The sequence below is a fragment of the Erithacus rubecula genome (genome assembly GCF_903797595.1).
Source record: "Erithacus rubecula genome assembly, chromosome: Z".
Classification (NCBI taxonomy): domain Eukaryota; kingdom Metazoa; phylum Chordata; class Aves; order Passeriformes; family Muscicapidae; genus Erithacus; species Erithacus rubecula.
The window spans coordinates 21,420,819-21,443,751 of record NC_136661.1 but is presented as its reverse complement, the minus strand read 5'-3'; the positions used below and the strand labels follow the sequence as shown (position 1 = coordinate 21,443,751).

At 34.7% G+C, this 22,933-nt stretch overlaps 1 protein-coding gene across 9 annotated transcripts in view; it reads left to right on the top strand.

The window, feature by feature from the left end:
- Positions 1-22,933, top strand: part of NIPBL (NIPBL cohesin loading factor) — a 150,156-nt gene that overhangs the window by 62,182 nt on the left and 65,041 nt on the right. For 6 of the 9 annotated variants that reach the window (XM_079330270.1, XM_079330277.1, XM_079330276.1 and 3 more), the window contains 5 exons: positions 529-628; positions 2,193-2,344; positions 3,366-3,526; positions 6,286-6,379; positions 15,736-16,368. In XM_079330270.1, the coding sequence (XP_079186396.1) occupies positions 529-628; positions 2,193-2,344; positions 3,366-3,526; positions 6,286-6,379; positions 15,736-16,368 (1,140 nt within the window). Of the gene's footprint in view, positions 1-528; positions 629-2,192; positions 2,345-3,365; positions 3,527-6,285; positions 6,380-15,735; positions 16,369-22,933 lie in introns of those variants that run through there. The other 3 variants (XM_079330269.1, XM_079330273.1, XM_079330274.1) reach the window with 2 other exon arrangements.

Sequence of the window (22,933 nt, the reverse complement as noted above, 5' to 3'; positions counted from 1 at the left end):
TCCGGGTAGAAAGAGAGCCCTAAATATTACTGGAGCGATGAGAATATCTTGCAGCACTCAACCCAGGATGACTATTACTATACTTGCTCCAATAACTGAAGATAAGTTTTCTGTGCTCCTCTGACTTGTGAATCTGCCAAATCTTTTGCTTACAGGCACAACAGGTGTTGTATACACCAGCCTGGGATGCAGAATACATGTCCTAGTTTAAAATATTTCTCTTTACTAATAGATTTTGACTTAGGAAGCTCTAAGGAAAAGATGAAGAAACTACTGCTAATATTTCTAACTGAATTAATGCAACTTTAGGGAACATTTTTTTATGTCGTGATGTAAAATGCATGTCATACATGGGTTCAATAATTTCTAATTTTTTCAACAGTTGTGGGTAGATGATCTTAATGTCGGTAAATTTTATAATTCATTAAAGTTTGTAATGTCATTGTATATAATAACTTCTAAAATGAGATATTTCATTGATTGAAAAGCAAATGCACGTAAAGTAATATTGTTGCCTTTTTTTAATAGGGATGATGATGTCACAGTTCAATATTTCTCAGAATTCCATGCGTGGTAGTCCTGCATCTTCCAATTATCAACAAACCACTATCTCACATAGCCCTTCCAGGTAATCCTTTCTTTTAAGTGGGGTGGGAGGAGAGTGAACTACAAGTACTGACTGCCAATTCTTATTTACAAGTGTGTAAGTGGAAGGTGATCAGTGTCATGACAAATCTGGCATTTGTCTGGCAGCAGGGTAAATTTCTTCATGCACAAAGAAACATCTTTCTGTCAGTGAACCCTGTATTCAAATGATTCATCATGAAATCCTGTCTCTCTTGCTCCATCCCATAATTTGGTGAAACTTTATTTCCTGCCAAAGGTGTTCCTCTGCCTCCTGTTCCCCTCTGGTTATCTTCCACCCATGTCAGAGGCTGAGACAAGAGGATGAGACAGAATAGGCTAGTGTGTTACAGCTTGTCCCAGTACTGGTTTACCAGAATGATGGGAAAGAAGATTTGTAAAAGCATGGAGTACTACTGTAACAGTTATGCAAAAGGCTTCTTGCAGAAAGATAGGCACAGTAGTTTGGCCAATCTTCTGGCAGAATCCTCATCAGATTTCTGGTTTTTAAAGTTTTCAAATAGCATTTATGTGTAATTTAGGCTTTTATTGATAGTCCTCTGGACTAGAGGAGAGAGTTCTGCTTGTAGTTTCAGTCCCAGATACTGGGCTTTAACAGACCCCATGTTCAGTTGGTAGGTGTCATTATTAAAATAAACTAATTTCAGGTTTCACTTCAAGTTACTGTAACTGGCAAATGAAATGTTCTGTTTCTTCACAAGAACCAATACATTTTTTAACTTTTATGTCTAAAAGGGATCTCTAAAAAGGTTGTGTGAGTTGTGAATATTACAATGAATAGTACAAAGTTTTCTTGAAATCTTTGCAAAATCCTGATGTTAAGTACTTAGCAGTTTCTTTCCATGGAATTTTACCTTCATAGAGTCCCTGTTTAGAATTGAGGGCTGTGAAAACTTGTAATGTACTTTCTGATATATTTGTTTGGCTGTTTTAATTTTGAGAAGCTCATATAAGAATGAAAGTAATAACATATATGTATTATTGTCACAAGTCAATGCTATTTTTATGGCTTCCTATCTGTATAATGAGTCTAGGATAAAGCCAGTGAAAGAGAAAGTTGTATTCAGTGAACTTGAGGCAGGTCATACCTAACTGCCTATAACATCTTGACAGTGTAATTCTGTTAGATGGAGTTATTTGGAACCTTACTGGAAAATAAAGAGTGAGTAAATGACACCTTGTTAATCCTAGTGACCAAGTTGATTAAAACTTTTTCTGTCATTTTCATTGAAACTTCTGAGATTAACTTTTTTAAATTGCAGATTTAATTTCCATATGTATCTATGTCATTCTTTCCTTTCCCTAGGTGGAGGTCTTATGAGTGCTTTTTATTGTCTTCTGACTCTTAAGTAACATTTGCAGTTAGGAAAGTACAGATAGGTTAAAATACTGCTTTTGAAGGAAGCTCTTAATTGTGTTGGGCGTTTTTTTTATCTTAAAGAAATTTTCATGTTCTGGAGGTACAATTTCCAAAAGAAATAATGAATATGTCTATATCTGGTACTCAAAATTTTTAAAACTTTTTTTTAATTTTGTGTTTTTACTAGCCGGTTTGTGCCACCACAGACAAGCTCTGGTAACAGATTTTTGGCGCAACAAAACAGTCCAGTGCCTAGTCCATATGCTCCTCAAAGCCCTGCAGGATACATGCCATATTCACATCCTCCAAGTTATACAGCTCATCCTCAAATGCAGCAAGGTAAGTCTGTGATGTTTATTTTATTCTCTTATTTCATGTCAACTTTGCTTTCATGGGTTTCTAATTTCTTTTAAGGAGTCACATGCTTAATGCAAATCTTTCAGGCAGGTATATTTAAGCTTTGCTTTTTTGGCTGTAAAGAGTGGTGATATCTACTTAGTTTTAAAAAAAATAAATAGAAAAAGAAAAGGTAAAGCACATTCATGTTGCAATGCTCACCTGTTTATGTCCAGTTTGTATTGTTGCCCTGTGTATGACGAGAAAAAACATATGAGCAACATAAAAGTTGCATTTGTTAGCTGTGAGCATCACTTACATGTACTATGGAAAAACCACATTTCCGCCAATGAAAAGTTAAGTTTTCTTAACTTTAGATTAATTAAAGTTAACTTTAAAGATTCTTTAGCTTTTCTGGCTCTTTTTAGAGTCAGATTAATTCTAAGTTGGCTAGAATTATGCTCAATGTATGCAGTAACTGGCAAAGATGACCTTCAGAACAAATGGATTTTTGTTCTTCCCTTGTCTAAAAACAATCTGGAACACATGATCAGTATTAAGGTATCTAGGGCATTTCTTTGTTGGTAAGTAGAATTCTATTCAATTCTTTTAAATAATTTTTTTCTGAAAATGTAATATTGTGCTCAGTATATATATACAGCTGTTCTGTATGTAATGTTATATGTCTCATTAATGCCTTTAAAGTTACTAAAGTGGTGAATTCAAGCTATAGAGAAGTGAATAAAGTGTTCTATAATCAGTGAGGAAGTTACTGTAATAAGAATAGATATGGAAAGAAATTTGGCTTATTTGTACATGGAATTAAGATCTAAAATACTTTTGGGAAATCTTTGATAATGTATTTTTAATCAAGGTATTTGTAGCATGTTGCATTCTAGTTAAGAGTTCAGACCTCTTGTATCCAATATTTTATTATCCACTTTTAGGATGTTTTCTCTAAATCTTTTCAAGTTCATGACTGTGTGACTGTATCAATATAGTTGCTTACTTTTTTATATTTCAGCTTCCGTATCCAGTCCCATTGTCACAGCTGGGATGAGAAATCTCCATGAAAATAAAGTTTCAAGTCAGTTGTCTGGAAATTCAGCTAATCATCATGCTGATAATTCTAGACATGGCTCCAGTGAAGACTACCTACAAATGGTGCACAGACTCAGTAGTGATGTATGTTACCTAAATCAATTTATTATGGTAAAGCAGATATTTACTATGATAAAGCAAGTATGTGTTAAACTGCCTTAGAAGTCAGATATTTGATGATGCTGTTGATGGATAAAACCCCTGAAGATAGATTTCAATTTCAGGCATGTAGACGCATTTGAAAATGGACAGACTGTAAAAACATAGTACATCCTCATTGGCTGATCCAGCTGAAGAAGTGCTAGACATAAAAAGTAGTAAATATTGTAGACTTGCACTTTTATCCTTTTGTGCACATTCTTAATGGTGCATGTGTGTTGCCTGTGTTTTATTTGTAATTGTACTTTAAAAGCTGATTTTAGAAGCTATGATGCAGAAAACAATTAGAAGAATTTTGATTAAAGTTTTGCATCTCTGTGTGAATAATAAGTATAATGTTGCAGCCTCTTCTCCTGTGGAGAAGATCTTTATGAATGAGAATTTTAAGAGTCATAAAACTCAAGAACATGAATTATTTTTATTCATTTTAAGATTTTATTGCTTTAAAAAAGTTAATACATTGTGTATCTCTGAAAGACAAAATCAGCAAGTACCCCCTTAGAGGCTCACTAAATATTCATTGAAATTAAGAACAATTTTTTTGTAAACTTGAGAGCATTCCTGTAATATAATTCATCATTTGGTGAAGCTCTAAACTAAGAGAGTGTAAATGCATATTTCTGAAAATTGGTCAGCTGTGGTAGAAATTACATTTCTACCCAAAATGTCATATACCTGGTTAGTGTGTTTAGTTAATTTAGTAAAAGTTGCCAGTATGGGGATCTTTTTGAGTTTTATTACAGGTCAAAGAAAACTCAGTTTGGGAAAAAGAGTATCAGTTCCATATTTTTGATGTAGTAGCTAAGTGAGTAACTCAATAGGATATCAGTTCAATTTCACTTAAAATAGCATAATATACTTTGATACGGAGTTCATTTGATTGTACTGGTCTGACTATTAAGCTCCTTTGTCCATGAGAATTTTCTCAGAAGGCAGCAACTCTTTTTACAAGCACTCTTGCACAAAATAAGTGTAATTAACACCACAGTGTAAGTTTAGGTTTAATGTGCTGTGAATGGAAAGAAAAAAATCTAATATAGTTGTGGGATGAGTGCCGATAGGTGGTAAAACTGATGAAATCTGATTTCTTATGGATTTGTGTTCTTTGAGTTGTAATCACCTTAAGTCCATAAACTTCAAATTCTTTCTTTTTCCGTTAGCAGTATCCTCTGCCCTTTCACAAGGCGCAGCCTTGTGGCAATAAATGGCCCAGTCTGTGGCTACACACATGGAATTTGGCTGTTTGGCCATTGTCAGAGGGGCTGTGTGATTGTCTGTCTATGCAGGATGCTATCTCCTTGAAATACCAATTAAACTTTCTATCTTACTATTGGATGCTGATTTCTTTCATGTAGACATGTCAAAACATAGTTACAATTAAATTAAACTTTCTAACATTCTGTTAATTTGGTATATATATTGGTCAAAAGGTTAAAAAGTATTCATTAGACGGATAATTCAGGTATTTTTTTTAAAAAGGAAAGAAAAGGCTCTTGCCTGTATCCACATACCTCAACAAGGGTCACATTAGAATGTTAACTAGTGAAACAACCAATTTAATTAGGAAACATGAAATAACTGTGTAAGTTGTTTGGACACTTAATTTATTTGTATGGCTGTACCTTTTGGAAGAATGACATTTTTAGATTTTGTTTGTAATTATAGAAAAATTATCTTCATAGATACAGATTTTGATAGCTTTTCCTTTCCCCAAACATTCTCATAGGTGCTATAGAAAAAGCAGTAGTTAAAGTGGGAAATATCATTCTATAGTTGAAGCTTAATTAGGGCACATTTGCATGAATGAGTAGTCATGACCAGCAGAGGGCTACACAAAAGCATTGGAAAAAGCCATGTAAAACTGTGAATGGAGATTGAACAGTGTGTTTCATATTTTATCTAAGAATAGCATGGGGGTAAAAATACACATTTACATTGCTAAGAAAAGATCATAGACATAATTACATTGCAATTAGTATTATATATGAAAAGTTTGTCAGAAAGTATTAATTGCTTTGGAGTAGCTTGGGGAGGTGTTTCATATTGTCATTGAGTTGTTTCCTGTTTAACTCTTACAAGCTAAAATCACTCTAGCTGTGTTTTACATTAGACTAACCCAGCTACTGTAATGGGACTGCTGGATACTCTTTTCAGTCCTGACGTCTGTATGCTGAGGATATAGATACAAAGTGTTACTTTGTCAAAGTGCAAGAGTAAGATAGCATTCTAGATAGTCTTTTATGGGTAGATTAGGTAAAATACTGGTGTTTTAAAATTCTACGTTTTATACTCTATTTTTTTCTATGCTGTTGTCATTTGTACACAAAGGTCATTCATCTGCTCTTCAGCTGTTTACTAGGAGTATTTGCAACAAAAACTTCTAAATGGAATCTTACTGTAAACCCAGAAGTGTTTGTCTAGCAAGAAAGCATTACACAGAGATTTTTTTTTTTTTTGGTGTGCCTGTTCTGGTTGTAGATTTTTCTTAGGTCTGATTGGAGTATTGCTTATATTATAGTCTAATAGCAGTCTAAATTACAACAATCTTAATGTAAGTGACTCTTCTTCTGGTATCTTGCATGCTTTTTTGCCAAATCCATTTTATCAATTTATGTACTAATTTCAGGTTTTATTTTAACACGTTTATGTTCATATGATAACTTTTTAAATCATTCTTACTTTAGGATGGCGATCCTTCAATAAGGAATGCTGCGTCTTTTTCCTTGAGGTCACCACAGTCAGTCTGCTCTCCAGCTGGAAGTGATGGAGCCCTTAAAGGTAGTCTAGCAGTCATATATGTGTCAATTTATTTTTCCCAGTTTTAAAGAACAGAGAATTTTAAAAGGTATTAAATTTTTCCTCCTGACTTCTGTATTTAAATACTACTAGAGACTATGCAATTATTTTTGGATGCAAAATTATTTTGAGCCCTGATCCAGATGAAATTTCTGATGTTCTGAAAATTAACTAATCATCCTTCAAAATAAAGCTCAAATTTATGGAGGACAGAAGGATTTAAAATCCTTTCCAATCTGAAAACTAAACTGTATACAAGAATTCAGTTACTCTTCGTAAGAAAAGTTTTAAAGGCAGCATTACGAGTATTGAACCCTTAACCAGCTCGAAGCTGTTTTAATATGCAACACTTGTCTTAATTGCAATCGTGAAATTTTAAAAGTATGAAAATAAGTGAGCTCAATACACATAACATAAATGATGCCTGAAAACCTTAGTTGTGGAGAGGTAATAGGGTGAACTGTCTGTCAGTTGAGAGGAAACAGAAAACAATCTGCTCAAAATAATTCTTTATACTAAAATCCACTTGGTAAGGTTGGGGTTGGGACATACTCTTGCTAATTTTCTTTTTCAGTGATTGTACATTTACAGGGCAATAATTGAAAAATGGAACAGTGCTTTCTTCTCTATAGACTTTAATACAAAAAAATAAGTCTTACTGGGTGGTCAGTTTAGGCAGAGAACAGAAGATGGTGGAGATGACAGAAAAGGTGAAGGCATTATGCAGCCTGGCTAAGACACATTCATGTTTGTCAGGGGCAGACCTCAGGGCAGCTTTTCCATGCTGATGAGGAGATTATTGGGAAGATCTGTCAGTCTTTTCACCTTTATGCAAGAAGGATGAAATACAATGCACTTAAATTTAGATAGGAGGTTCCAACTAAATCTAAGGAAAAACTTTTTCGCTAAGAAGACAGGCAAGCAGTGGAAAAGAATCCCCATAGAATCTGTGAGTTTTCTGTCCTTGGGGCTTTTCAGGATCAGGTTGGATAAAACCTGACTTAGTGTCCTTGCCCTACCCCACTTTGAGCTTGAGGATGAACTAAACATCTCCTGAGGTTCCTTCCTAACTGAATTATCCTATGGTTCAGGAGGCAAGTGAGAGGTATGTGTACAGAATGCCAGGAGCTTCAGTATTTCAGGAGATCTTGTTCTAAAGGACTTCCCCTAAGACTTGTGTAAATGGTTACTTTTCACTTCTTGTCAAGCTTATATGTTTAAGAAGGTTGTGGATCTAATTTAATCCACTCATATATGTGATAACCACTCAGTCAGAAAATAACTAATTTTGTTTTAAGTTGCTGCTGTTCCAATTAACTGACTCAGAAGCCAGTTTTAAGATTATACCTTTTCAGATTATTTCTGAAAACAAACTGATTGCATAGTTCAGATTGTAATGTTTCAGCATTAGCATTAAAGTGCAAAAATAGCTTTTTTATTTATTTATCTCTGTTAACTGCTTTTCCCTTTGATAAATTACACAACTGAAATACTGCTGCTAGTGGTGTTACCATTTTGCCCTCTTAAGACATTAATGAACCCTGATTGACAGAACCGCTTCTTGATGCTCCATGCAGTATTTTGGAAAGATACGGAAGAGTTGTAAATAATTTCAGTGTTATTAAGAACATAGGATCCCCTACAGGGAATTTTTGGCCTATGATTTGTAGTGAAAGTTGGGATAAATACAACAAGTATTCATGCTGAGCTTCTTGTTGCTCTATTATTAGTCCCTCAAAGTTTGGTTGGCAGGTCACAAACCTTGATAAAGTAAATGAGCAAAATACTTACTATTTGTCTGGAAGGACTAAAAGAATGGCAAAAGATGTAACCAGTCTTAATCAGAGAGAGATCTCTGGAAGGTTGTTGTAATGTCTGAGCTTTCTTATGTAACATAGAGGTTTAAGGCATTTACTCAAGGTTATTCTGGAGAAATGCAGGTCATGATTGCACAGTCTTGAGTTACCTTCTGAATGTAGCTGTCTGTTTGACAGAATCTGAATGAGGGAGAAGTTTTGTTTGTAGTGCAGGCAAATATTAGAGACATGGCAGGACTTAGATTTGTGGTTTGGGTGGTTATTCAGTTAATCAGTGGAGAAAATTTCAATCTTTCTTTCGCTTCTGCTTCACTAAAGGTACAAGAGCAGCTGAAATTTAATCCCACAAAATTTTTTTGTTTTAGCTATGCAAACATCATAATGCCTCTCTTTTCATGCTGTCATCTGTTGCCACATCTACTTTTCAAAAACTCATTCTGCGAATAGAGTGTGAAGTATCATGGAGTGTTGTTTTCTTCTTCTTGACCTCATAAAATATCCTCTGGATTCCATTATGGAAGATTGGTCACTTATCAGAATATTTTATCCATCTGTTCTGCTTTCCTACTGCTATGGAACCTCACATTTTATTTGAATTCTAATTTTTTTCATGAGGAAACTTCTAAAGAGTTGGATAAAGAAAAACCTTCTACAATGTTATTAGTCCATTGCTTTAAAGGTGTGTTCATATCATTTACAGTCCTGTTTTCATGCTGTTTCCTAAATACTTAGGAACAGCTGTAAAGGCTAGCAACAACTCTCATGAAATTATGTAATTTTGCACTCTTTTCACAAATAGGTTGTATTCTCTCCAGAAATCATGTCTAATGAACATTTGATTGTTTTCTGAATAATTTGAAAAGATAGCATCTGTTTTCTTAGGACTTCACAGAACTTTTCCAGACAGATTGAACTACACTTGGTCTCTGAAGATAGAATAGATAACAAGAAGAATTAGGAATCTTCTCAAGTCTGTAGTGTAGACTTCAGTGTTCTCTCTTCAGTGCTACTTGTGAAGAAAAAGTACTCTCTTTCCTTCTCTCCTTCATAGGAAAGGCAGAAGAAATTTATTCATGGGTTGTTTTTTTTTCTGATAGCACCAAAATAAACATTCATTCTTTTTTCTTCTTTTGAGTCTTAATTTTTATGCAAAGAGGCTCCAAATGCATCCATTCTCAGGTAGAACAGTCAAAGCTGACTTTTTCATGAGACGTTTCAAACTCTTGGTAGAGTGGTGGGACTCTTCCCTGAAAACTATTGGAAGAGGATATGAAAAGTCAAAACAATCTCTCCTAAAAACTTCTCTAATGTATGTTCTTTATCTGTCTCATATGTTATGCCTGTAATTTTGAATTTTAAATTAAACTATACTCTTTGATAGTAAGTTTCATTGTTGTCTGCTAATCAAAATAAGTAATGTTTTCTTTATATCTAATGCAAAATTTGGAAAGCTTTCCAGAGGAAGATTCTAGAATTTCAGAAAAAGCTGCAGGAGAGGACCTGAGGTCTTGCCAACTTTTTCTACTCAGGTTGACTGAGTTGTAGCAGTACTGCTCTCAGTAACTTCCATATATTTTACAATTTCAGTAACAGTGTCTCCTTGGCTTTGTCATAGAAGTTACTCAAATTCCTGGTGCTAGAAAGCTCCTAATACTTAACCTGAATCATTTTTGTTGCAGTTAGTGATGATACTTCTTGATTTCTTTCCAATGGGCAAAGAAAAACAGATCTTTTTTTCTTTTAATATCAGACATTTACATATCATAGAACATTATCATGTCTTGCACTAATCTGATCTACAAACTGAATTGTACAGCTTATATTACCTTTGCATAAGTCATCATTTGAACATCCAGTTGTCTCTGATTTTTTTTTTAGCTAACTTTTAATTGGTCTGCATATATCTTGATGTTCTACTGTCTTGAGACATTTTTACGTCCCTATTTGAAGATTTAGGATGAGTAGTCAGGAAAGTACTGGAGGCTACTTCGTGTGATACTACTGTTGTATATGTGATATATATGTGAGTATAGCTGTTCTTTGCTGATAACTTGGAATAATATTGCAAGTTGTTTTCAGCAGTCTACTGTCTTTTTGTAGAGCTTGTCTATCTTCCTCTTAGGGTTTGCAATTCACAAACAAATAAGAAGTTTGTTCTTCTTGTCACTGAATTTGTTTTGTTTCAGAAAGTGACTCAAATTAGACAATAAAACTTTTGATTTGATTTTTAAAAGCAGGGAGTGTCCTCTCAAAGACTTAAAACCAAAAGCAGTAATGATATTTAGATTAGTGAAATAGTCTCTAATTCTGTTAACATGAGATGTTGTTAATGACAAATTTTTTAAATTGTTATTCTTATAGCAGTGCTCTGGAAAGCTGCACTCGTTCACAAATGTTCACTTCATTTTTATTAAGGAAAGTTGAATTTGTGTGAACATAGCTTCACAGTAGGCTTACAATAGTCAATGTTTTTTTGTCTCGATAACACCAGACTAACACTCTTCAGCTTGTTAGTGATATTATTATGAGAAGCTATGTAGAAAGCCACACTAGAGTCCAGTATGGCACTCAGCTCTTCAAGATTTGATGATAGTTATTCTTAACAAATTCCTTTTGGAATACCATTTCTTCATTATCTCAGTTTTTACAGGAAAAATATTCTAGTGTATATTTGAATCATACAGACTGTGTGTTATACTGTGGGTAGGCCTTTACCATCCATTTGAAGGGACTATTTTTCCCTTTTTGAGTCTACTGGAGGCACAAATTCTCCAAGTGATTATTACCAATTTTGTGATTGGTTTAGCCAGAGTTCCAGGGTGAATTTGTCTGATCCCATTTTCATGAAAACTTTCCTTTTATGTGAAGGTGATAAATAGGATCATGTAAAGGAAGAGACACACTTCATTTATACATTTTTTTAACTGCAGTCTCTCAAAATTTGTTGGTAATAGTGTGTTCCTCAGGTTCTGTAATCACAATGTTCTTAGCTTTTTCAGAAATGTTATTGTGAATATAATATGAATGCTCTGGTTATCTTCTTCACCTTCTACCCTTAATTATTCATATGTGAAATTATTAAATCATATTCCAGGAGTATGGAAAGATCACTTTCCTATGGATTTTAAAAAGTGTAGCACTTGAACATTCTTGAAGTTTCTCTCCAATGTGCTGTGTACCAAGTATTAAACATTTCATTTGCTCTCTAGAAGTTTTGCCAACTTCATGCTTAGGGAATGATACTTCTGGAAAAACAGGGTGTAAGATCATTGAAAGGGTTTTATCAGCATCTGGGAACTTTTGCCTGCAAGGAAATTAAAGGAATATGAAGATACTGTTTCAGGTGATTCTTTGGAACTTGTTGCTGTACAAGTGGAAAGATTAATAACTTTTTTAATAATGAAAAATTTGTGAGTCCTAACTTCCTGATAATCTTAGTAATTGCTTTTTAACCATGTGGATCACAACAGAGAGTGGTGTCACAGCAGAGAGTGGTGTGACTTTGCTGCATCATCTTTGAAAGGCAAGTGATATGAAGAGGCTTAGAAATGATCAGAACAAGTATCACAAATACTTAAAGAAGGTGCGAGTATTGTGGTGTGATTAGCAAGTACAGAGAAGACCGTAGGATGGAGATGTCAGTGATATAGCCAGTCTCCTGGACAGATGCTTCTTTGTTTGCAATCAGGCTAATGATACACAGATCCAAGGTAAACAAAGCAGAAGTGGATTCAAACCTTTACATTTTAAGGAAGGCTAAGTCTTTGTAAGTGCAATTAAATTCTTTTTATAGTTGTTTGGATTATATAGGATTTAATAAGATACCAGTCAAGAATCACAGAAAAAAAGAGCTGTTTTCAAATTGCTACAGCATTTGTTTAAACTTCTTCCATACTCAGTGCATCTACCAGTAGGAGCCAGTAGCAGAGCTAAGAAATGTAGAGAACTAGCCCTATTATTGTAAATGGTCACAATGACTGTTCCTGAAAGACTAGAGAGGTATTGTTGATGGTTGTGTTTGTTCTCTGTAGAGACTCATTTCATGTGATGGTACCTGCCTCTCAGCTGTGTTCAGTGTTATCTGGTTGACTATCACTGTTTGCTGTTTAGTAACAATACAGTGACATTCCTGAATGAGGGAAGAACCTCTTTTTATCTCAGAAGTTGTACATATTCCTGCTATATAAAGAGAGCACACACTAAGTTCTTTTAGTGATACTATCTATGGAAAATCAACTACAGAAAGTCAGATTTATTTTTCTTCTGAGTTACTGTCCAGCCTTTGATTTAGACTCAAAAATAAGAAATTTGGTAGACTCCTAAAGATAGTTTCTGAAGATTTATATATTATTTGTTGCATTGGCAGCATTTTGTAGAACAAATCTCAGTATTGGAATCTCAACTGGTTCAGCAAACTCATTGTAACTGTCTGAGTATCCTTGAAGTTTTGGGGTGTTTTTTTCTCAGATATTCTCAGACATATAATGGCCCAAGACTTATCCCATAGGAAATACTCCAGACTGCCTCCACCATTGGTAGACAAAGCCCTCTCTGTATAATGGGTATAATTTTCATAGGATTATTAAGGTTGGAAAGATGTCTGAGATCATCTGTTCCACCCTTAAAGGAAAAATCATCATGCCAACTAAACCCTAGCACCAAGTGCCATGTCCAGTCATTTCTTGAACACCTCCAAGAACCACCTCCCTGGGCAGTCCATTCCAATGCTTACCCATCCTTTCAATGAAGAAATTTTTCCTGAGGTCCAACCTGAATCTCCTCCAGTGCAGTTTGAGACCATTTCCTCTAGTTGCCTGGGCGAATAGGCTGATCCCCACCTGGCCTCAACCTCCTTTCAGGTTGTTGTAGAAAGTGATAAGGTGTCCTCTGAACCTTCTCTTCTCCAGGATAAACACCCCCAGCTCCCTCAGCTACTCCTAACAGAACTTCTGCTCCAGCTCTGTTCCCCTTCTCCAGTCATGCTCCAACACGTCTGTGTCTTTCTTGTAGTGGGAACTGAACAAAGCATTCAAGATGTGTCTTCCCCAGTGTGGAGTACAGGGAGACAATCCTTCCCTTGATCCTGCTGGCCACACTATTGCTGATACAGACCAGGTGCCTTTGGCCTTCTTACCCACCTGGATACTCAGCTGGCTTTTGTGTAAAGTTTCAATATTGAACAGAGTTTGCTATGTGTACACTGTGTGGTATCTGTTCGAAACTGCTAAGGTTTGGGGTAGGGTGAAACTGCTCAAGAGTGCTTTGTATTTTTCAGTTTCTTTTCACCTCCATACACAGGCATTGTACTTCTGAGCCTCCTTTTTTGTCAGAGTTGTTAAATGTCATTAAACATCTCAGAAATACATGAAGTTATTGCTGGAACACATTCTTTTTAAATGCAGCTTATAGGCCTTACTATCAAAATGTTTCAAGAATTTCATTTAGGTGGAAGATATTTTCAAATACTTATTCGTAGTGCTGCCTAGGAGAGGCAAAACTTTATTTTTGTTTCTTCATTTACTGAATTCTAAGACTGTCCAATGGAATGCAGTGAAATCCTTCTGGCCTCCTCAAGTCTATTCAAAGATTAAAAAACCCACTTAATCTATTGCTGCAGTCTTACTTTTCAACATAAGAAATGCCAGATTAATATCAAATCAGATCTTGTCACGCTTATCTAGAAGAATAGGACAAGGGAGTATCAAATCTGTGTTTAGAAGTGTAACTCTGAAAAATAGTAAGTGTTCCATTGTTGCAATTTTAAAAGTATTCATATAAGAGAGAATTCAAGATTAAGATGTCTGTTAGTATCTCTTTGAAAAGTTCTGAGTTGCCTCAGCTATTTGTAGAAATATGCTGCAGCTTGTACTTCCTGACTGGTAGTCATTACCATAAAAGAAATTAGTAGTTAAGGATTCCTGCTATACATTACATTTAATCTTGCAAATTACCCAAAGAAATGGTAGTTGTGGAGAGAAGCATAGCAAGAATAAGAATGGTGTAAAGCAAGGGAGAAATCTTCTTAGGGTGTAATGAGAACTCTGGTACTGGTTGCTGAGTGTGATATCTGATTTGGGGAAGGGAGGTAGAGTAGTAGAACAATTTTGAAAAGTGGGATGAGTCAAAACAGGACTTTCCAACTTTGTGGATGTTATTGACAGAATATGGATTTGTTGCTGAGGGCTAAGAAGGATTAAGATAAACCCATGTTGTACCTGCTCGCTGCATACAAAAGTTGTGGGATTTCTTACAGAATAGTCTAAGGAGACAGAAGCAAAGCAGTCTGTGTGAAGAAGCCAGTAACGGCATGTAAACTGAAGCTTTGACAGAGATAACTATGGTTTGGTATTTTGTTTAATAATTCTTAGCATTTCCAAACATATCTCGTACAAATTTTATCTCTAGAATAAAGCTGCTTTCTTATTTAGTGTTATTTCTTGAATGAAGCACATGGGACCTGTATTCCAGTTAATTTTTACTTACTGTCAGATGTGCTGACACTGCTTTCTACTAACTAGAAGACCACTATTCCCCAATGGATGAATGGAATCTGAATGGTTGCCTTAAGAAGAGGAGACTGTGTGTGTTTCCCACCTTGCACAGTATTCCCTTCTAAGCCAAAACTAAAGCTCAAAATTACAATTTGGAACAGGTTGAAAACCGCCTCGGTTTTTCAGACTGTTTTCTAGGCTAACAGTTAAGGTGATTAGTTAGAGGAATTAGAACTTCAAATATAATTAATTGAAGAAATTGTTTAATTAGAATTGTCCTCCTTTTAAAATTTCTGTAGATACCCTCAAATCCTGGAAAGAGTGCACATAGAAGAAAAATTCATACAGTAAACGAAAAAGGAGGGGGAGATAGAGCAGGGAATGGTAGAAAGATGCCTTTAGATAACTAGTATTTTCTAGATAGTAATGAGTGGGGGAGGTTGGAATAAATTTACCTAAAATAAAATTTTAAAAAAGACATAAAATAAAAGGAAAAAAAATAAATGAACTGTCAGAATCCAAGTTAAGGAGGTTGTGTATGTTTTGGTTTTCTTTGTTTGTTTTTTTTTTTTTTTTTTTTTAATTAAGAATGTGTGGCTGAAATTGCTAGTCCCTATGCATTGGCCATTAATTCTTCATCACTGGACCTTAGTAAGAATCTTTGATCTTTCCTTTTTTCTGTCGTCAACTTGCTTATGTTGATCATTTTCTAATAGCTGATATTCTGAACCTTAGATACAATTTTTATTTATTCTTTTTTTGGTGGTGGTTTTTTTTTTGTTCCGTCTTCTCTGAAATGATCCCTTCTCTACTTGCAGTGGACAGCTAAAGTTCCTGGGAAATACACTGCAACTATCTAGATTGCATCTTGATCTAGCAATGATGTGCTTCCTACCAATCTTATTTAGACCTTTTGTGAACACAGTTATATGTAGAGATACACGTTAAAAGTATGCAGGTTATATTCAGTGTGTTTTTATATAAACATGAAACAACATAACTGTTCAGTTTTTCTGAATTATTATTCTAGGATCAAGACAACCTTTAATCCAACAATCTCAGCCTCCACCTTATTCATCACCTAGAGATGTTCCCCCAGACATATTGTTAGATTCTCCAGAAAGAAAGCAAAAGAAACAAAAGAAAATGAAGTTAGGCAAGGATGAAAAAGACCAGACTGAAAAAGCTGCAATGTATGATATCATTAGCTCTCCTTCCAAGGACTCCACTAAGCTTACATTAAGACTGTCTCGTGTAAGATCTTCGGATATGGACCAGCAGGATGATATGCTTTCTGGTTTGGAAAACAGCAGTGTGTCAGAGGGTGATATTCCTTTTAATGTGCAGTACCCAGGACAGACTTCTAAAACACCCGTTACTCCACAGGATGTTAACCGCCCACTAAACGCTGCTCAGTGTTTGCCGCAGCATGAACAGACAGCTTTCCTTCAGGCACAACAAGTGCCTGTTTTACAACAGAACACTTCAGTTGCTGCAAAACAGCCTCAAACTCCTGTGGTACAGACACAGCAACAGGTTTCGCAACAAGGAGCTATAACGTCATATGATGAAGTAGAATTGGATGCATTGGCTGAAATTGAGCGGATAGAACGTGAATCAGCTATTGAAAGGGAGCGATTTTCAAAAGAAGTGCAAGATAAAGGTAAAAGGATTGTGTGTGTGTATATACACTATATATTATATAAATATATATATATGCATATAAACCCCATATATATATATATATAAAAAACTTCCTGTCATTGTCACATAGTGCAATTCTGTTTACTCAGTGTAGGTTCTTCTGCGACATTCATTTCCATTCTGTTCCAGCAATTAACTGTAATCTTCCATATATGCATATTTTGAGTATCTGATATTCTTTATTTGGGGTCTTTAAGAATGGAAAGTGAAATTCTTTTGTTTCAGAATTCTTTTAAAATACTCTTACTTTGAATCATGAGACTGAATGAAGTACAGTTGATGTTGTTTATAGTTTCTAAAATCCCAGCAGTACCATAAATCAAAATTTATAGTAATTTTTGATAGTTGTGTTATTAATTTAAGAAAATGCAGGAAAACTGTTTTATCCCATTTCTACTCATATCCCCATTTGGATTTAATGTGAAGGAGATGTTAAACTAAAATCACATCTGTTCTATTCTTTCAACGTTAATGTAAAGATTAGGTAATATATACAATTTTGTTGTCTTTAATGTTTGTTCAACTGGATATTAATTATTATATAGGCATTAGAAAATTTAGAGAACTACCATATAGCTGTATGGTGCATAGCAGAGAACCAGGTGGGCCTCTGAAATGTTTTATCTTCACTTCGGTAGGTGCACTTGTTGTCTTAATGGATTTGATTTAATCTATCAATTTTTTTATTTTGATTTCTCTTTCTTTTTCTGTTGTTAAATGGTTTGAAGGTCTTGGGTTTTAGATGTATTTTATTAATTAGATAGTAATAATTTACAATAAGTATTTTTCAGAATCTTTCTCTGCTTAACTTCTGAACAAAAAAAATTGATAGCATAATCCTAATTTATTAGATACTCTCAAGAAAAGTCTTGCAGAATGGAAAATGGTGAAAATTCTGATTTTGGAAGTTCATGGGTGAAAATGGTCCATGTAGACATATTGCATGGAATAATTTTACACACAGTTTGGGTCTTTAATCAGTGGAGAGGGTAAAAATTTTTCCCTATTCAAAGTGATTTTTCCCAGTTTTTAGAGATGTCTGATTAGTGAGGGGAAGAGACACTGTGTGTGTGTGTGTGTATGTGTGTTTGTTTGTAAACATGATTGCCATACTAAAAAGGTTTAACTTCTAAGATGTTTCTTATTTGGTAACTAAATCGAATCTTTTTAGGAAAAACTATATATGAATATAAGGAGAAAAAGTGTGCTCACCTCAAAAGAGATCTCTACTGTCTTTAATTTTAATTTAATGATATGGGAAATTTGTTTATTTACTTAAATCTCTTCCATTAATTTTAAATTTATTGTTGGAGAACTTGTAGTTTGTGGCCTAATACTTCAAAAGCTACATTTATGTCTGACACTTGCAATAGAATCTCTACCACATTTTACTTGAGAAGCAGCTGAAAAAATGCACAAGAGATTTCAAACACTTTGATCAAGACTGAAAACACACTTTCTGTTTTGTTGTGGCTTTCAGAAAATGTTGAGCATTAGTTGTAAAGTTTGTTTACCATAATTATACATCCATGGTGAAAGCCTTGGTTTGATTCTTTTGGGGAAAGGAGTGATTTATATACAGTGGCCTTGTCTGTTCATCACTTGTCAATAACCACCTTCCCAAATACAGATTTTGACCTTATGATTTCCCCTCACCTGCATCCTCTCATAGGTCTCAGATCTTCCTGAATTCCTACAATTGCTGTATATCAGGTACAAGTGTTGCTGCCTTATACTGGGACAAATTAGCACTATTTATTCACTTGTGCTAAGTTGCCCCTATGATAGACATCAGCACTTTTCACCTTTTCATTCTGGCTCTTGAGGGTTCAGCCATGACTGCATTGTATTTATTAGAAAGATTTTTATCAGTCTTGGAACAGATTTCCTGAAAATGCAATTCTTATTTTTTGTTAATTTTTTTGCCATTGCTTCTAAATTTATGCTATGTCTAAAAGCTGATACACTCTGGGATTTTCTAGTTAGAGCTGTTTGGTTCTGTGAGGCTGCAGGAGGAAGCACCCTCTGTTGTTCCTATAGGAAGATGTCTGTTAGAAACATATTCAATAACTTCTAAATATGTCATTAATTTCTGCGAAGCTGCATAGTGTATTTATATAAAAGCCTGGCATTTGTGCCTTTTTGTACATGTACTGTAACTTCAGATCACATTATATCAGGAAGAGAGTGTGGGTGTAGCAAGTGCTCAGTCTAATTAGAGTGGGAGTGTGTAGTGCCAGCTGATGCTTTACAATAGCAAACATCCCTTTAGAGAGCTTACTCAAAATGCTAGCACATGCTAAAACCTGCATGAAAGCGTCTTTGCTGCTTTTGTAACAGAGGCATGGGAATGCATATTACAGCATACTGTGTTTTCTGTGTATATTCACACTGATTTCCATAAATTACTTTCAGTAGAGATATACTCAAAAGTTTGGATAGTAGATTAGTGGTCTTTTCTGTCCTTTATTTTAGGCATAAAATCTCCATAGTCCTATACTCTGTCACAGATTTTCAAAGACTTTCTTTTTACTGTAAGGATTTGGTTGGATAGATGTGTTCTTCTGAGGCTAATAACCAGTGGAGGAGCTTATTTCAGAGAAGCAGCAGAGATTTTGGGGGCAGCATGCATTCTTGCTAAAAATTATACAATTTGGCTAAGGCAATGCTGAGGTCTGGGTTTGTTTTTTTTTAGTGCTGAGGTATTTCATTGTATTTGGTACTGGTGGGAAATGGAGATTGGAGCCTTGTGGTAATTATGGTATTTTCTGTAATAAATCCTTGTTTCTGATAAAGCTGATAAAATATTTAGCTTCCACCAGACAAAGTCCCTCAAAGTGCAAAGCAGTCTGTGTTTCAGACATGGGATTAACATAGGGATTTGCAGAGGTGCCTTCTTTGGAAAGCAGCTTTCCTTTCTGAAATCTGATTTTCATGCTTTTGCTCTATGAAAAAGGTATCTTCAGTGCAATAATCACTAATGCAAAATCTGGCAGATTTGGGCAAGATATGCATAAGGAGTGATTTTATTATATAGACTTCCTCATATCTGAGTGATTTTTGAACCTATTCTATCCTTTTGGGCTACTTGGCTCTTGGATTAAATTGAATGTATTCTCTTCATTTGTCATGATAGAGAGGTGTGAAGTTTAACAAGTTGGTTTCATTTTTGTCCTCTGGGTGGGAGAGCAGGAGTTCATCTCCTCTTTCTGCTTTATGCATCAACAAAATCTCTCTATTGATTAATTCAACAAGTAATTTTTCTGTATCTGTTAGTGAGATTTTGAAGATCTAGGCATCTGGCACCAAGAGTTACGTTCTAATATATCTCTTACATTTAGAAGCTTCAGTACTACTAAATAATCCATGGAACATGGCAGAACTCAGATCTTCAGTTCCCATTGCTCTTCTCACAATAACCTCTTATACCATCATCAGATATATGATATTAATCAATAGATCATATCCTTTCTTTTGAAAGAATGTGTACTATTACAGATAGATCTAGCTATTATTTATCAAGACTCAGATTTATGTGAGTTGGAAAAAAGTGATTCAAAAGGTAAATTAGAGAAGTGGATTGACTTTTTTTCACAGCAATTGACAGGTAAACTATCCTCTGCTCTAGTTACATTGTGATATTTTGATGATATAATTTCTTCAGAAAGATAGTGAAACTTAATTCACACTTTCTTCTCTTCTAACTACTGCGAGTAGCCACACTTCCTGTACTACTTGGTGCTGTTGAAGGCTTTTAGAAACAAGTAGAGGTATATATTCTGAACCAGTTTTGTTCCCTTAAGTGAAACTGTGCTTTGTTCATATTCTGAAGCTGACTACTCCAAAAACTACAGGAAATCCTATTAAGTTTTAGAAATGGTCACAGGAATTTCTTTTGTTCTCAGGCATCTTTTTTTCCTTTGGGAGTTGGGAGTGAGAAATTTCATTTTGGTTACCTCAGTTCTTTGCATTAGCTTGTGCTTTGTCACTGTTCAGGTACAAGTAGCCTATTTCTGTGTGTAGTTAAGTTAGTCCATCACTTTTAGACTAAACCTTTCCTAGAGCATTACAATAAGTTCTTCTTCTTTTTCAAGATTTAGACCTGCTACAGAAGTAAATTTCAGATACAAAGTTTATACATCAAAGATCTTTCATGCTTTTCTAAAACCTCCAAATACTGTGAAACAAAAATGTTGAACATAGTAGTGCTAAAAGAAGCTCAGAGTCTGTTAGCAACAGGAAAAGGAAAGATAGCGTCTAAAATAATGTAAAACCCCAGAAAGTAACCCATCTTTTTCAGATACTCTTTTATGAATTGGTTTAGCTTTTTTTAAATTTTATTCAGAATTGCTGCATTTTTTTCTGAGCTTTCTGAGCTCTTCCATACACAGAATTGTGTTGATAGGTTTTATGCTTCTTGAAAGATACTTTTGTAAAATACAGTAAAAGTAACAGATCGAAGAGTTCCACTTGTAAAAGGCACTGTTTTCTGGCATTTGTGAGAAGAGTAATGAAATCATTAACCATTTCATTGGGAGGCTAATATTTTTTTTTTAACTTAAAAGCATTAGAAGAATTTTTTAAATGAGACAAATCGACTTGTATATGTATGTTTTTCTCTATATATTTTACCCCTGAGGATCCATTTTACCCACTTCTTTGGAATCTTACTGTGGATTCTTTGAATTAGGAAGAAGTGAAGCTGTAATAACTTTATTTCCAATAATTGGATCAGTTAGGGGGCATTTGGATGCCTGCTGTGGGCCTTTCTTTTTTTTTGGTTCGTTCCAAGCCCTTAGCAGCAGAGACACACATCCCAAGAGTGTGAATCTGCCGGAGCAAAACTCTCAAAACTACAATTATAGGTAAGTAACCTTCTTCTCTTACCTTTTAAGTTCTTACCCAGCTCCTCTCCCTTTCTCCCCATTACCCATCTCCCCCATAAAACTACCTAAGGAGAAAACTAGTAGAAGAATACTATTAAGAATGGAAAGTTTCTTTATGTCTAATTCTATATAGCTGATTAATTAAATGACAGAATGAGTAATTACAACCAGTACATTAGAATTCATTTCCAAAAATATGTTGTAGAGGGCTTATTTCCTTAAATATGGAAATTACAAATACAAATACAAGTAGTAATTTTTATAGCAATTTTGCAGATTACAGTCATTAATACCAGCAGAAATAGAGTGTGAAACATAAATAACTGAGTGTCTGTGTAGTAGAATGTGAGATTTAGGTATCATGTGTTTTGTGTATACAAGCTTTCATTAGGTCTGCATTTTGTAGTGTGATGTAATGGATGAAACTGGCACCTTATATAGCTCTTCCAAGACAAAACAGCTTTGCAGCCTCCAGGTCCTATAAAAGACAGATTTTCTTTTGTGTGTGTTCAGACATGTTTTAAGAAAAGTAAGGGAAAGAAATCACTGCTTTCTTAGAGGAATTGCAGTGAAATGTTGCAGTGTTTACACCTACTTGTGTAACATTGCTTCCTTCCACAGTTTTTATAAAGATTAAAATGCTTAACAAATGAAAAACTTTTTTTTTTTTTTTTTAAAGGTAGGATTTTTATTTGTGCTCATATGTAACATGAATCAAAATTCCTCTGTTTTTCTCAGGTTGTGCTTTACATAGGGTAGTGCAGAAAACTGCTCTTCTAAGAAGGTGTCAAAAATAAATGAACTCAAGCAGTTCTTTGGCAAGAAACATTCTTTGTTTCAGTCTGCTCTGTAAACTAAGATTAGAAAATTCAATATAAATTGCATGTAATATGTACTCTTGATTGTACCTGTTGGATGACAGGATTTATGATGTCCTTAACCTAGTAATGGCTTACATTCTGGGACAGTAATTTCTCTCTAGTGGATTTAAATCTGGATAAAGAAATGGCATGAGTAGTTAGTAAACCCTATTAAAAGCTTAATCCCAGCATTTTTGTAGTTCACAGTCACTGAGTTCCTGCTGACATCAACCTAAGAAGACACACATTTTTTCATTGTCATGGAATATAAATGTTACTGATCTAGTTAATTGATGATGGTTTTGAGTGCAAGGCAGAACAAAATCAACAGCTGGAAGAGCGAAGGGAATGTCACTGCTTATTTCTGAAGTTTTCTGTCTGTACAAATTAATTAAAACCCAATAGGATATGTTTGCTGTGATACTTAAGTAGTTTTCATTAAGTCTGATATCAGTGTGTTGCATTTTTCTTTTGGAATTAGACGCTGCACTGGGTATTTCAAACTAAGTGTATTTCAGGTTTTGCTCAGATATTTTGAGTTTACAGAACTGTAATTTTGCATAAAATCATATGGATAAAACTCAGTGTTTATACTGAAAAATCTATCTCATAAATAAATTAAAGTCATATGGTTTGTGAAAGCAATGTTAAATTCAGGGAGCTTAAGTTACAGTTTCCAGTCTCTAAACAAATGTAGATATTTGATTATACGTTTCTGCAGCCCAGTTTTTGTTATTTCCTGATGTAGTATTTCCTTTTTATTACTATAATTGACAGA